Below are 13467 nucleotides of genomic sequence, written 5' to 3'. Positions count from 1 at the left end.
AAACACTATATATTCTCCTAATATGGGCTCTACTTTGATCTTTAATCTGTTTTATCAAGTTCACATCTTCCACCATTAAACCCAATTTTTGGTCTATATGCCATCTCTCAACAAGTTGAAGATGTAACAACCAGGACTGGAGTACCTTATCCTGTTTTAACTCTTCCAATGATTTAATTTGCCAGTCCTGTCCTCTTAAACAATTTTATTTCACTCAAAAATTCAAATTCAAATACATAAGTAAAAAATTGAACAGAGACAACAAAACTAACCAATGTTTTGCTTTGTCTCTGTTCAATTTTTTTCTTTTAGATTTTAGATTTTAATTTTTGAATAAAATAAAATTGTTAAAAAAGTATTAAAAGAATAATAAAAATACAACATCATTTTATTACTGTGCTTGAAAAATACAACAGTACTTCAAGGAGCAGAGCAGTGGATCTGTATAAAGAAACTCAATGGTCATTTAGGTCTGATTGCAAAAGGGTGAAAGTTATGTATATCTAATGCCATAATAGTAAACACTTTTGATGGAAATGTTCCATCTTTTTCAACCTTTTGTCGCTCTATACCACATTACTATTGAAAAAACATCTGTAATTTTCTGGAAATAAGATAGGTTCTTAGCAAAATAGTCTGACAATTCTGTTGTTCATGTTTAATAACAATTTTTAATCTTTTAAAATGATGCAACATTTTCATTCACATTTGATTGATTATATTTTGAAAAATTATAACCTATAACCATGAAAGCCAGCTGGGTGACCTTGGACCAGGCACTTACTCTCAGTCCAACTCACCTCCAGAGTTATTGCAGAGAAAATAGGAGGAAGAAGGAGAATTAGATGCGTTTGCTGCCTTGAGTTATTTGTAAAAATAATAATAAAATAAGCATAACTGCTCTGAACAATAATGTTTACAGATGAAGATCAGAAGTAGTCAAATTAGACCAAGCATTCCAGGGCTATGAATGAGTTAGATTTCCCCAAGTAAGGTGAGTGCACCAACCTTGAAAGAAAATCCAGCACTGGATTTCCTTTTTTCCCCCAGGGTCTGTTTTTCAGCAGACTTTTAGATGCCAAGACGGCCAAAGCAGAGGCCTATAGGTTGGGCAATTAGAAGAGGATAATAGATCCTCAATATTCCTAACTTCTACAATGTCTCCAGAAGCTTAAAACATTTAAATCAACTTGTGTGCTGATCAGATTGTTTCGGGGGGGGGGGGGAGGAAGAATCAGTAGGGTAGACATTCTGGTTTTTATTTGTTAGATAAAGCACCAAGAATAGCAGAATATATTGCTGTTCCCCAGAGTTTCAGTGTTCTACTTTATCAGCAAGGGACTGGACTCATGTGAGCATTGCAGAAATGCAACACTGAGACTTGTGCCTGACTCTTTTCGTTTTGCTATAATTTGTCATTACAGAGGGGCATATTATATGCTGAGCAAGTAGCTATATAAATTGAAGTAATAAATAAATAATAATCATTAGCATTTTTCCTCCATCTTTACAATTGTGATTTGGTCTCCTCTAAGAAGGCGGAGTTGGTGTCATGGTTCCGACAGACAGAGACAAATAAAGCAGAACTCCGAGGCTTGCAAATTCCTCAAAGAATATGTTTATTAGTTACAAAGTATCGGCACATCAAATGTGAAACCAAGTCTGGAGATACACGTAACAATTCCCCAATACAAAGTTAAAAAATCCCACCCCTAAAGCTATGCAAGCAACTACATTCCCCAATACATCTTCTTGGTAGGCTTTTTATCCAATGCCCAGCCTGCAGTCTTGGGAGCAACTGATGACCTTGGTTCCCAGGGGACAAAAGATTATTTAGACTAGCGAAGCACCTGGCAACCCCTCTCCCTCAATTCTATGTGGCAATTGAAAATGAGTAGGAAAAATGACTGCAGCCATGCTCATTTGTAGAGTTGACAGTTGGTCTATATATAAGAAATAACTACATCTCTATATAAATAGAGCACAACAATGATGAAAACTGCCTGAATGCATTTGGATCAATATAAAAGTGGAGAAATTACATTGCCATAGGTGTATACCAGAGGTCCCCAAACATTTGGGCACCAGGGACTGGTTTCATGGAGTAAGGTTTTTCCGTGTACAGGACAGTGTGTGGTTTTGTGTGCTGCCTGCATCCCACAGATGGGACTTTGCTTGTTTGTGTGGAATGGTTGCTGGCATGCCGCGGCCCAGTACCGGTCCATGGACCGGGGGTTGGGGACCCCTGGTATATACAATAGGCCAATCAGAAAAACAGAGGAAATAGATGAACTTTTTGCTAGTCAGTTAACTAAGGTATGTAGGAAGCACATCACAATAGTAATGGGGGACTTTAATTACCCTGACATCAACTGGGAGACAAACTCTGCACCAAGTGGAAGATCAAACAGATTCCTGACAAATCTAGAACAGGGCTTTTCAACCTTTTCACAGATTGTACCACTTTTAGGACATGACAATATTTGAGTACCACCAGTGCTTAGCAAGGTGTCAAAAACTTGATAACTAAAAAAGGGGGGGATTTTGGGTTTTACTGATTAGATTCATTTGTTGCTATAGAAATGGCTAGTTTATAATATTATGGAAAAGTAAAAAGTTGAGGTTCAATGTTAATGCTTCCTTCTAGTGCAGTGGTTCTCAACCTGTGGGTTGGGACCCCATTTGGGGTCGATCGACTATTTCACGGGGGTCGCCAAGCAAGGCTGTCTGCCATTTTTTTTGTCCGCCATTTTTCCCCTTTTCCGGCGGGTACGTTACCTCCCTTGGGTTGGGCCAGCTGGTGGTCGGCCTGCTCCGTCTCTGCCGCTTGCCAGCTACGCCTCGGCCGGCGCAGGGGGTGGAACCATGCATGCGCAGCGCTCCTGGGCAGGGAAAGTCCTCGACTTAGGACCGGTTGGGTAGTCCTCGACTTACGACCGGTTTAGTCCTCGACTTACGACCGGTTTAGTCCTCGACTTACGACCGGTTGGGGTCGCGGCATTAAAAAGGTTGAGAACCACTGTTCTAGTGCAACAGAGGAAGTATGTTCTTTTTCCCTTCTCCCCCTCACTTTTCCCCCTTTTTCCTCCCCACTGTGTCCTACTATTTGTTTTTGTATTTTTGTATTTTATTCTATAATCTAATAAAATATCACAAATTGTAGGGAAAAAAAGTACAAGTTTTAATTTCTTCGGTGGCTGTTCCTTTGCTGAATCACTTTCCCTTTGCACTGACAAATGTATGATGAATTTATCCATGTTTATTAATATGCATCACTACCAGCTAGTTCAGGAGTCTTCAAACTTGGCACTTTTAAAACCTGTGGACCTCAACTCCCAGAATTCCTCAGGTCTTAAAGTTGCTCAGTTTGTAGACTCCTGAGCTAGCTTCCTCTCTCCCTTCTGAGCTCTTCCACAGTGTAGTAAGAATCCCTTCCCTGTACTCTTAAAGAAACAGGAATCAAGTGCAAAGCAAGAAAATAAAATAAAGAAACACAAACTCCGTTTTTTTTTCTCTTTAAGCTTCCTCAGGCATGTCATGTGTCACAATGTTGCAATTCTAGACTGAAAGGCTCCAGCAATTGCAAAAAGCTTTAGCTTTAAATTAAACTTGTTTACCTTCAAAGAAAACTTTCTAAAAGCCATAGACAGACTCAATTAAAAGGGGTAAAACTAATTACATTTGTTTAAAAAGATTAAACCTTTCCTGTTGTCTTTTTTTCTTCCCCCACCCAAACCATGTTCTTTTATAGCCTCTCCTCTCTTTCCCCCCCCTTTTTCTTCAGTTCACCTCCAGCTCCAAGCTGCTTCTGGAAGTGCCAATCAGCTGGAGCCCTATAGGCTCCTGTGGCTTCTGCCAAGCCCAGACAGTCATGCAGCTGCAGCTGCCTCTCCCTCAGGCTTGGATCGCTTAGGCTCATTCCCCTCCCCTGCTACACTTCGCTAACAATCGTGTACCACCTGCCACATGGCAAAGTACCACAGGTGGTACCCATACCACCAGTTGAAAAGCCCTGACCTAGAAGACAACTTTTGTCTCCAAAAAAGTAGAGTAGGGAACTAAGGGATCAGCCATATTGGACTTAATTCTCACTAAGAGAAATGATAGAAGGTGTTGAAGCCACAGGAATCTTGAGGGGAGTGATCGTGCAATATTGGAATTCAACATTATGCAAGCACAAGCAATAGAACATAGTCAAACTAGAGACTTGGACTTTAAGAGAGCTAACTTCAATAAACTTTGAGAGAGCTTGGGAAAGATTCCATGGAAAACAACTCAAGAAGCTTGGGGAAAGTGAGATTATAAAAGCCCAGTCTAGCACAATACCAATGAAGAAAAATAACAGCTCTCAAAAGAAACCAGCATGGCTGCATAAAGAACTCTCTGATAAATTGAAAGACAAAAAGGACAAGTATAAAAAGTGGAAATGGGGGCACATAACTAAGGCAGATTATAGCAAATTGCCCGAGCCTGCAAAGATGAATTGAGGAAAACTAAGGCTCAAAATGAACTAAGGCTTGCAACAAAAGTAAAAAATAACAAAAAAAAAGCTGCTTTCAACATGTAAAAAACAAGAAAAAAGTTAAGGAAATGATTGATCCATTAGTGGGAGAAAGTGGCAAGAAGGTGACAAGCAACAGGGAGAAAGCAGAACTATTTAACTCGTTTTTTGCATCTGTCTTTACACAAAAGGGAAAAACAGTCCAACCTATTAAAAACAGTACCGTAAAAAACAGATTAAAAACACAAGTTAAGATAGGCAAGAAAATGGTAAGTGAACACCTGTCCACTCTAAACGAGTTCAGATCACCAGGACCAGATGGACCCCAAGGTTCTGAAGGAACTGGCAGATGTGATCTCAGAACCACTGAATTATATATTTCAAAGATCCTGGAGCACTGGGGAACTACCAGAGGACTGGAAAAGAACTGATGTAGTTGCCATCTTCAAAAAAGGGGAAAAAATGGATCCAGGAAACTGCAGACCTTTCAGCCTGATCTCAGTACCTGGGAAGATTCTGGAAAAGATAATTAAGCAACGTATCAGCAAATATCTAGAGGCAAACAAAGTCATACCAAAAGCCAACATGGGTTTGTCCAAAACAGATCATGCCAGACAAATCTGATTGCATTCTTTGATCAGGTGACAAAATTAGTGGACCAGAGGAGTGCTGTGAATATAATTTATTTGGACTTCAGTAAGGCATTTGATAAAGTAGTAGACCACAACTTACTACTTGATAAGATAGAAAAATGTGGATTAGACAACAACAACACCAGATGGATTCATAGCTGGCTGCCCGGCCATACTCAGTATGTGGTCCTCAATGGAACCGCATTTACATGGAGGGACATGTCTATTGGGGTTCCCCAGGGCTCTGTTCTAGGCCCAGTGCTGTTCAACATCTTCATTAACGATTTGGATGAGGGGATAGATGGGAAGCTCATCAAATTTGCATAGGACACTAAACTGGCATGAATAGCTAACACTCCAGAAGATGGGCTTAAGATACAGAAGGATCTTGACTGACTTGAACATTGGGCGCTATCTTAACAAAATGAAATTCAATGGTGAAAAAATTAAGGTTCTACATTTAGGCAAGAAAAACCAAATGCACAGGTATAGTATAGGTGGTACCTCGCTCAACAGTAGTAACTATGCGGGATTTTGGAGTGGACAATCACTTAAATATGAGCCAGCAGTGCTGCAGCTGCCAAAAAAGCCAGCACAGTGTTAGGCTGCATTAATAGAATGAAGATCACGTGAAGTGTTAATACCACTTTACATTGCCTTGGTAAGGCCACACTTGGAATATTGCATCCAGTTTTGGTCACCATGAAGTAAAAAAGATGTTGAGACTCTAGAAAGAGTACAGAGAAGAGCAACAAAGATGATTAGAGGACTGGAAGCAAAAACAGATATAGCATAGTTGCTGGAATTGGGTATGTGTAGTTTAATGAAGAGAAGGACTAGGGGTGACAGGATAACAGTGTTCCAATATCTCGGGCTGCCATGAAGAAGAGGCGTCAAGCTATTCTCCAAAGCACCTGAAGGCAGGACAAGAAGCAGTGGATGGAAACTAACCAAAGAGAGAAACAACCTAAAACTAAGGAGAAATTTCCTGACAATTAGAACAATTAATCAATGGAACAACCTGCCTATGTAAGTTGTGAATGCTCCAACACTGGAGGTTTTAAAGAAGAGACTGGACAGCCATTTGTCTGAAATGGTATAGGGTTTCCTGCCTGAGGAGAGGGTTGGACTAGATTACCTCCAAGGTCCCTTCCAACTTTATTATTATTGTTGTTTTCGTTGTTATAAAATATAAGGAACACATATACACGCTTACATGCACACAAATGTTTAGATTTATAGATTGATTTATACATTTATACAAATAATATTTTCCTGAAAAATTCAAGCTAGAAAGCCAAGGCTAGCATATGAACAATATCTGATTAACTCTTAGGTTTATGAGCAAAATCTGATATGTAATCCAAAGAATACTTTGAGAGTAAATCAATAGATAAATTTTAAATATATATAATCAGTCTCCTTTTTAAATTATTTTTTGTACCTTTGAATCGAAAGTCTCTGCCAGGATAGTCCCTGTAGCTTTTCTTAGCAAGATTTTTTTTGGCAATAGTTGGCCATTGTCTCCTTCCTAGGGCTGAAAGTGACTGGCTCTAGGTCACCCACTTGGCTTTGTGCCTAAGGCGGAAGTAGGTTTTAGCCTGCTGCCTTAATCATTATATTAAACTGGCTCTTAATGACTTTTTATAAAATCACTTATTGGTTTCAAATTTACTGATGAAAGTTTTAATATTTATTAAAATTCTTACAGTATATAAAATGTATATAAATACGATGATGTGGACTTCTCCGAAAGAAATATAGTAGATTGTAACAATATTTTCCACTGTTCTTTCCATAACACCCAACGTTATCTATCAGGAGAAAGTTAAATGAGTCTTTCTATCGTGTGTGATTTTTTTTCTGATAACTGTGACTCTTTTTGTAAAATACTAATGATATATTAAAAGCAGTAAGAACGTTCATTTTTAAATTCATATTTTATCTTCCTATTGCATAGTCAAGATAGCCAACACAATTACTATTGTAGAATGCTGACAGTAATCTATTGAAACCTACATATAGAAAATGACTATTGATAAAAAAAATATAGAACTGCATTTTGTTGTTTTATTGAATACTGAAATTGGATATTAAATAGTGACAACAAAAATAATGATAAAAATGGAGTGAGGACCATTTCGCTTTTCCTCTGTTTTAATAATTGGTTTGTGCAGAAGTATCCAAATTGGTGGAAAAGGGACCTATTAGTGCCCAAATTCAGTCTAATTTAAAAACAGACTGTTCATCAGTGACTTAGGAATTATGTTGAATCAGCCATTCTAAATAAAAAACTTGTTAGTGGTAATTGTTCATACTATGTGTAAAAGCAAGAGTATCATGACTGATTATCAGGAATGTAGAAATGTACATTTACAGTTGAAGACAGATCAATGGAAGCATAACATTTTTGAATAATTATATCCAATGTAAAATATGTAACAAAAAAACCAAAGAAAAATTTTCAGTATAGGATGCTATGTATATTATATTTGCATTGTATTATTTGCTAAATAATAAATTATTTAACTAGTATGTCTGTACTTTTTGCAGCTGAAGTTCAGAGTGAAATTGAACGAATATTTGAATTAGCAAGAACATTACAGTTGGTTGTACTTGATGCTGATACTATTAATCATCCTGCTCAACTTAGCAAAACTTCCCTGGCACCCATTATAGTATATGTAAAGATTACTTCTCCAAAGGTAAATAATTCCATCTAGTTGTTGTTTCCCTTTTTCTTTTCTTTCATGTAATTATATTGTGAAAACATATAGCTTTTAAATGTTGCTATTAATACATTGACATTTTGAACCACTGTATGTTGAAAATAATCCTAATTGAATGGGTAGCTTTTAATGAATTTGTTCACATAATTTCTCATTTCTTATTTAATTAAAAATAGAGTATCCTATATTAAATAAAGGAAAAAGGGTGTTTATTAAGAATTGATGAAAGAATAAGTTTCTAGTAAGTACTGACCTCATTGTTTGGAAGCAACATTTGAGAAGGAAAAAAGTCTTTTCCTGAATACATATAACCCTGTCTCCCATATTGTCATTACTTTAAGATACTGGAATTAGAAGATTCTAAAATGATAGCTAAGTGTGCAGTATCGTATCCTGTATTGTTTCATTTTCTCATTAACTTCTATTTTAACTATAGTATCTTTTCCACAGGTTTTACAGAGACTGATAAAATCCCGAGGCAAATCTCAGGCTAAGCACCTTAACGTTCAAATGGTAGCAGCTGATAAACTGGCTCAATGCCCTCCAGTGAGTCATTCTTAACATATATGTGTAGAAAAACATCTTTACAAGCTTTCCTGTTTTATAATTATCTCTCTGTTCATTTTTGTGGCAAATATTTTCTATTGGAACAAAAATCTCTTTGGTTCAGTAATGAATGCAGACTGCGAATGCAGTGCCCTATGTGAAAAGCAGTAATCAAATCAGCTGACTGGTAAAGAATAGCAAACATCTCTCCTTTGTTTTCCTCTTACATGGGCAATCTTAATCTGGATTACATTTCTTCTTTCTATCTTGTTTAGGATGTTAAATCATTGTGTAGGGTTGTCATTTTTAGCCTTTCTTTTTCATTTGGGAGTGTCAGGGAAAATATTATCTCCTAAAGCAAGGATGGGGAACTATGGCCCTTTTATGACTTGTGGTCTTCAACTCATAAAGTCATAAAGGGGCCGTAGTTCCCCACCTCTGTCCTAAACCTTGTAGACACCTTCCACCACCACCCTCAAAAATCAGAACTGACTGTCCTTATCCATCCTGGGAATTTCAGATGGGTTTCTTCATCCATATATAGGCTTGAGACTGGGCAGACCTGTCTTAAATGACAGAGATACTGTTTTTTCTTAGGGAAAAAGTATATTATGTCAACTGACTAAAGGAAAAGGCTTGCATAGACAACATGTATTTGCACATACAATTACTCACTTTTGAATATCACTGTATAATTTTAGCTTCTGAATATACTTCAGTGTGAGAAATCATTCTGTTTTTGTTTGGTAGTCGAAATCAGAATGATAGAAATATGGGATTTTTAAAAATATTTCTTAAAATGGTTAAAAAGGAAGACAAGAAAAAGGATTCATGAAACCAAATATGTTTCTATCATTTACATCTGATATAAAACTTTTACTGTTCCTACGGTTGGCATAAGATATAAAACCAGACAATATATTTGAGAAAAAATTAATTTTAGCTTGACCAGTTGCGGTTGTAGAGTGTAGGTCAATTTTTCTGCTATGGCAATACATCAGACATTTTAGTATAAGAGTCCCAATGTCATAATTTTATTTTTCCAATGTTTAGCTATAGGCATTCTAGTGGCTGTAGATAAAAATAACCACTAAATTCTTTGGAGCAAATATTTGCCCAAATCACTGAAATTATATTTAGGAAAATAAATTCTGGATAGATGTTCTTAGATTTACTAATCTCAAAAAACATCTCAGATAAGATAGAAAACAATAAGGGGACATGATCATGACAAGTGCAAGTATTTTCATTTTCCTTGTAACCATTCCAACAAAGAAAGATTCTTTTTTGTTCACATATGCTATTTTATATGGAGGCATATACCATGTATTTAAAAACATGGTAAGAAAACGTTTAATTTGGAACCTAAAATAAATTCTTTAATTTGAATTGGTTTCCATTTATTATTATTATTATTATTATTATTATTATTATTAATTTAATTTATATACCGCCCTTCTCCCGCAGGACTCAGGGCGGTGCACATATTTATTCTATTTTGAATCTTAATTTCTTATTGGAAATCATTTCAAAACCATTTTCAAACCAATTAGAGGCAGATATGTTCAATGTAATATTATACAATTTATATACGAATCCTCTAGATATATGGGGGTGCACTGGATCAGCATTTAAAGACGCTGAGCTTGTCAGCTGGAAAGCTGACAGCTCAGGTTCGAGACACAAGCACTGTCCAATGGAGTGAGCCTCCTGTTCCTTGCATCAGTTCCTACCCACCTAGCAGTTTTAAAGCATGCAAACGTGGGTAGATTAATAGGTACCACTTGGTGGGAAGGTAACAGTATTCCATGCGCCTTTGGCATATAGCCATGTTAGCCACATGACCACATATAATGTTTTTGGACAGCACTGTTCCCTTGACCAAGAAACGGAGATGAGCACCACTTCTAGAGTTGGACATGACTGGAAAGGGAAACCTTTACCTTTTACCTTTAGATATATCTGGAAGATTCCATACTATTGCTCCAAATTTATCAAAGGACTTAGCACCCAGTCCTTTTCTTTTCTAATTTTTTTTTAAAATTTTAAATAAAAACTTTAAACTGTAAATGTGATTTAGCTTTGTCCCCAAAACAAGCCACATATTAATATTGAATTCAGTATTCTAAAATCATGTATTTCCTGCTTTTGCTGATCGTTAGATGTGGTTTTGGGATTTTGCTTTTCCACACTTTTTTTCCTCTGATAAGGAAATGTTTGATGTGATTCTGGATGAGAACCAGCTTGAAGATGCTTGTGAACACCTGGCTGACTATCTGGAAGCGTACTGGAAGGCCACACATCCTACTAGCAGCCATCCTTCCAATCAGCTTCTCACTCGCACATTGGCATCTGCCACTCTTCCCATCAACCCAGGCCCAAATGTTAATTTACAGGTATGGTCATTTAAAAATGCAATACACTGGGTTGGTTATTTACATTATAAATATAACTGTATCTTCCAATAGCCAGTTTGATCTAGTGTAGGCATGTCAAACTGCCGGCCCGCGGGCTGGATGCATCACGGGCCGAAACCACATTCACCCCATTGCCGGCAATGGGGAAAAAGTCGTGATACATCGCACAACGTCACGTGACGTCGCAAGTTTGACATGCCTGATCTAGTGATTAAGGCACCCAGCTAGAAACTAATAGAGTGTGAATTCTAGTCCCATTTCAGGCATGAAAGCCTGAAATTAGTGATTTTGGGCCAGTCAATCTCTCTTAGTCCAACTCATCTCACAGGGTGGTTGCTGTAGGAAAAATAGGAGGAAAAAGAAGTCCATTAATATTTCTCTCTAAAATACTTCTGAAAAATAACAATAATGGAATCTATTGTTGCCTTTTCAAGAAAACCAAATTGACTTGACTCTCAGGGAACTCTCAATTTGGGAAAATTGCCATTATCAAATTCAGGTCTGAAGCCAAACTTCTCAGTTAACAATCTACTTGCATATCTACCAAATTAGATGTAATATTTCTCTGAGACCAAATACCAGTTTCAAAGTTAAGAATAAATTATTTTCTTAGAAATTATAAATCTATAATGTATCTGAACAGTTCTGCCCTTGCTTGAACTTAACTCTAGGTTTGATAATGCAGATTGGATAATATAAATATTAGCAAATTGTTCACAATAACTAAAGGTTTTTTAATTTGCTTTTAAGTGATTTTATTGCTGAAATTAAGCTACACCTTTTTCAGTGATGCCTGCTCTAATTTTTTTCTGAGGCTTATTTCATGCCTGGTTCACTCTTGTACTGCTAGATTCTCTCATTTACTTTTATGTGAAATGTTTGGGCTCAGAGGAGACCAAACAAAAATTGGCATGACTGCCAGATGTTAGGATGGATGGAGAGAGAGAGAGAGAGAGAGAGAGAGGGAGGGAGGGAGAGAGAGAGAGAGAGAGAGAGAGAGAGAGAGAGAGAGGCTGAGAGAGAGAGAGAGAGAGAGGCTGATTGCTTTCTTTTTGGAATGAAGTTTTACTTATACTAGGAAATATTGATGATAAAGTTTGAAGTATTAAATTAGTCCAACTAGATAGCCATAAATAATTGCCTTAAATTTACTATTCTGACACATAGATTTATTGAACAAATTTGTTCAAGATTCTGACATTGCTGATTTAAAAAGGCATTTTTCTAATACATTTACTATTTTGTTATATTGATCAGGCTCAGGTTGATCAGAGGAATGAGCAATCAGCCACTGAAAGAACTGGTTCACAAGGAGAAGAAGAAACACGAGTTGAAACCACCAGGAAATCTCAACATCGCTCTTCCTCTTCAGGACATCATCATAACCATCGTAGTGGAACTAACCGTGGTTTATCTCGACAAGAAACTGTTGACTCAGAAACACAAGACAACAGAGATTCAGCATATATAGAACCAAAAGAGGACCATTCACATGAACCCTATGATTCTCATAGAGATCATAATCACAAGGATGAACCCCATGGGGTCAGTGATCACAGGCATCAAGAATCAAGGCATCGATCAAAGGAAAGGGACCGAGAACAGGACCACAATGAAGGCAACAAACAACGTAGCCGTCATAAATCAAGGGACCAGTATTGTGACAGGGATGGAGAAGTGGTACCTAAGAAACGTAGTGACACAGTGGAATGGAAGAGAGATGTGTATATCCATCAGTAACACCTGCCTCTGACAGTTTTGTGTTTCTTTTGAAATTGGGTATGAGAAAGGTCCTTAAAATAATCTTGATTTTTTTTCAGTGCAGAATGTAGTATCTTGTATGCTGATTTTAAAGTGCTGGTGCTTTCAAAGCGATGGCATAAAATAGGATATTCATTTTGATTAGTGCTATAACACACTGGCATAGTGCAACTGTGGATTTTCTGAAGTTATGCTATGCTATTTTTTCCCCAAACTGATTCTTGTAGCTGCCATTTGAACAGATACCTGTTGCCATCAAGATGATGTTAGTGTTTTTAAACAAAATATGGTTGATATTTAATATTTTTCCCCATTTTTCAGCAAGCCAAAATCAGCATATTCAAATTGAAGCTCTCAAAGGCTCTTTTTTTTAAAAAAAATCTTGACTTGCATATTGATTTCTGTTGCTTGGTCCTCTAGTGGACTACATTTTGAAACAATTCAGTCTTGCCTTATACACAGGGATCATAAATTCAAAATCTCTTTTCTATATACTGGTACTGTGTACTGTATAGACAGTTTATAAATGTTATTTCTGCAGACACCTTCTTACATAAGATTGATCACACTATTTTAGAATCCTAATGCCAAGTCAGCAGATTTGCTTTTGAATTATGGGCAACTGGAAAATGGATAGCACAGTTCACTCTAGACACACTTTCTTATACTCTAATAGGAGTGATCACTTTAGATAACAGGTTGGATTCTTCTTGCAAACTTATAATCTTTGCATTTTAAATCTATGGCAAAAATAATGTGACACTGTAAATGGTCCTGCTGTGCATACTACTTAACCAATTGCTCTGACAGCACACAGTTGTTGTTTTTTTTTATCAACTTGACAGGCATTAGTTGTATAATGCACAAGCATATGTGTATCT

At 36.9% G+C, this 13467-nt stretch overlaps 1 protein-coding gene across 5 annotated transcripts in view; it reads left to right on the top strand.

Moving 5' to 3' along the window:
* The window catches only part of CACNB2 (calcium voltage-gated channel auxiliary subunit beta 2), a 181657-nt gene extending 168860 nt beyond the window's left edge, over positions 1-12797 (top strand). For all 5 annotated transcript variants that reach the window (XM_015815375.1, XM_015815377.1, XM_015815374.1 and 2 more), the window contains 4 exons: positions 7687-7838; positions 8313-8408; positions 10619-10804; positions 12083-12797. In XM_015815375.1, the coding sequence (XP_015670861.1) occupies positions 7687-7838; positions 8313-8408; positions 10619-10804; positions 12083-12565 (917 nt within the window). In that variant the 3' untranslated portion in view covers positions 12566-12797. The remainder of the gene's footprint in view (positions 1-7686; positions 7839-8312; positions 8409-10618; positions 10805-12082) is intronic.
* Positions 12798-13467: the final 670 nt, after the last annotated feature.

Source organism: Protobothrops mucrosquamatus, unplaced genomic scaffold (genome assembly GCF_001527695.2).
Source record: "Protobothrops mucrosquamatus isolate PMUCROS unplaced genomic scaffold, P.Mucros_1.0 scaffold339, whole genome shotgun sequence".
In the NCBI taxonomy this organism is placed as follows: domain Eukaryota; kingdom Metazoa; phylum Chordata; class Lepidosauria; order Squamata; family Viperidae; genus Protobothrops; species Protobothrops mucrosquamatus.
This window is presented reverse-complemented; position numbering and strand designations above follow the sequence as displayed.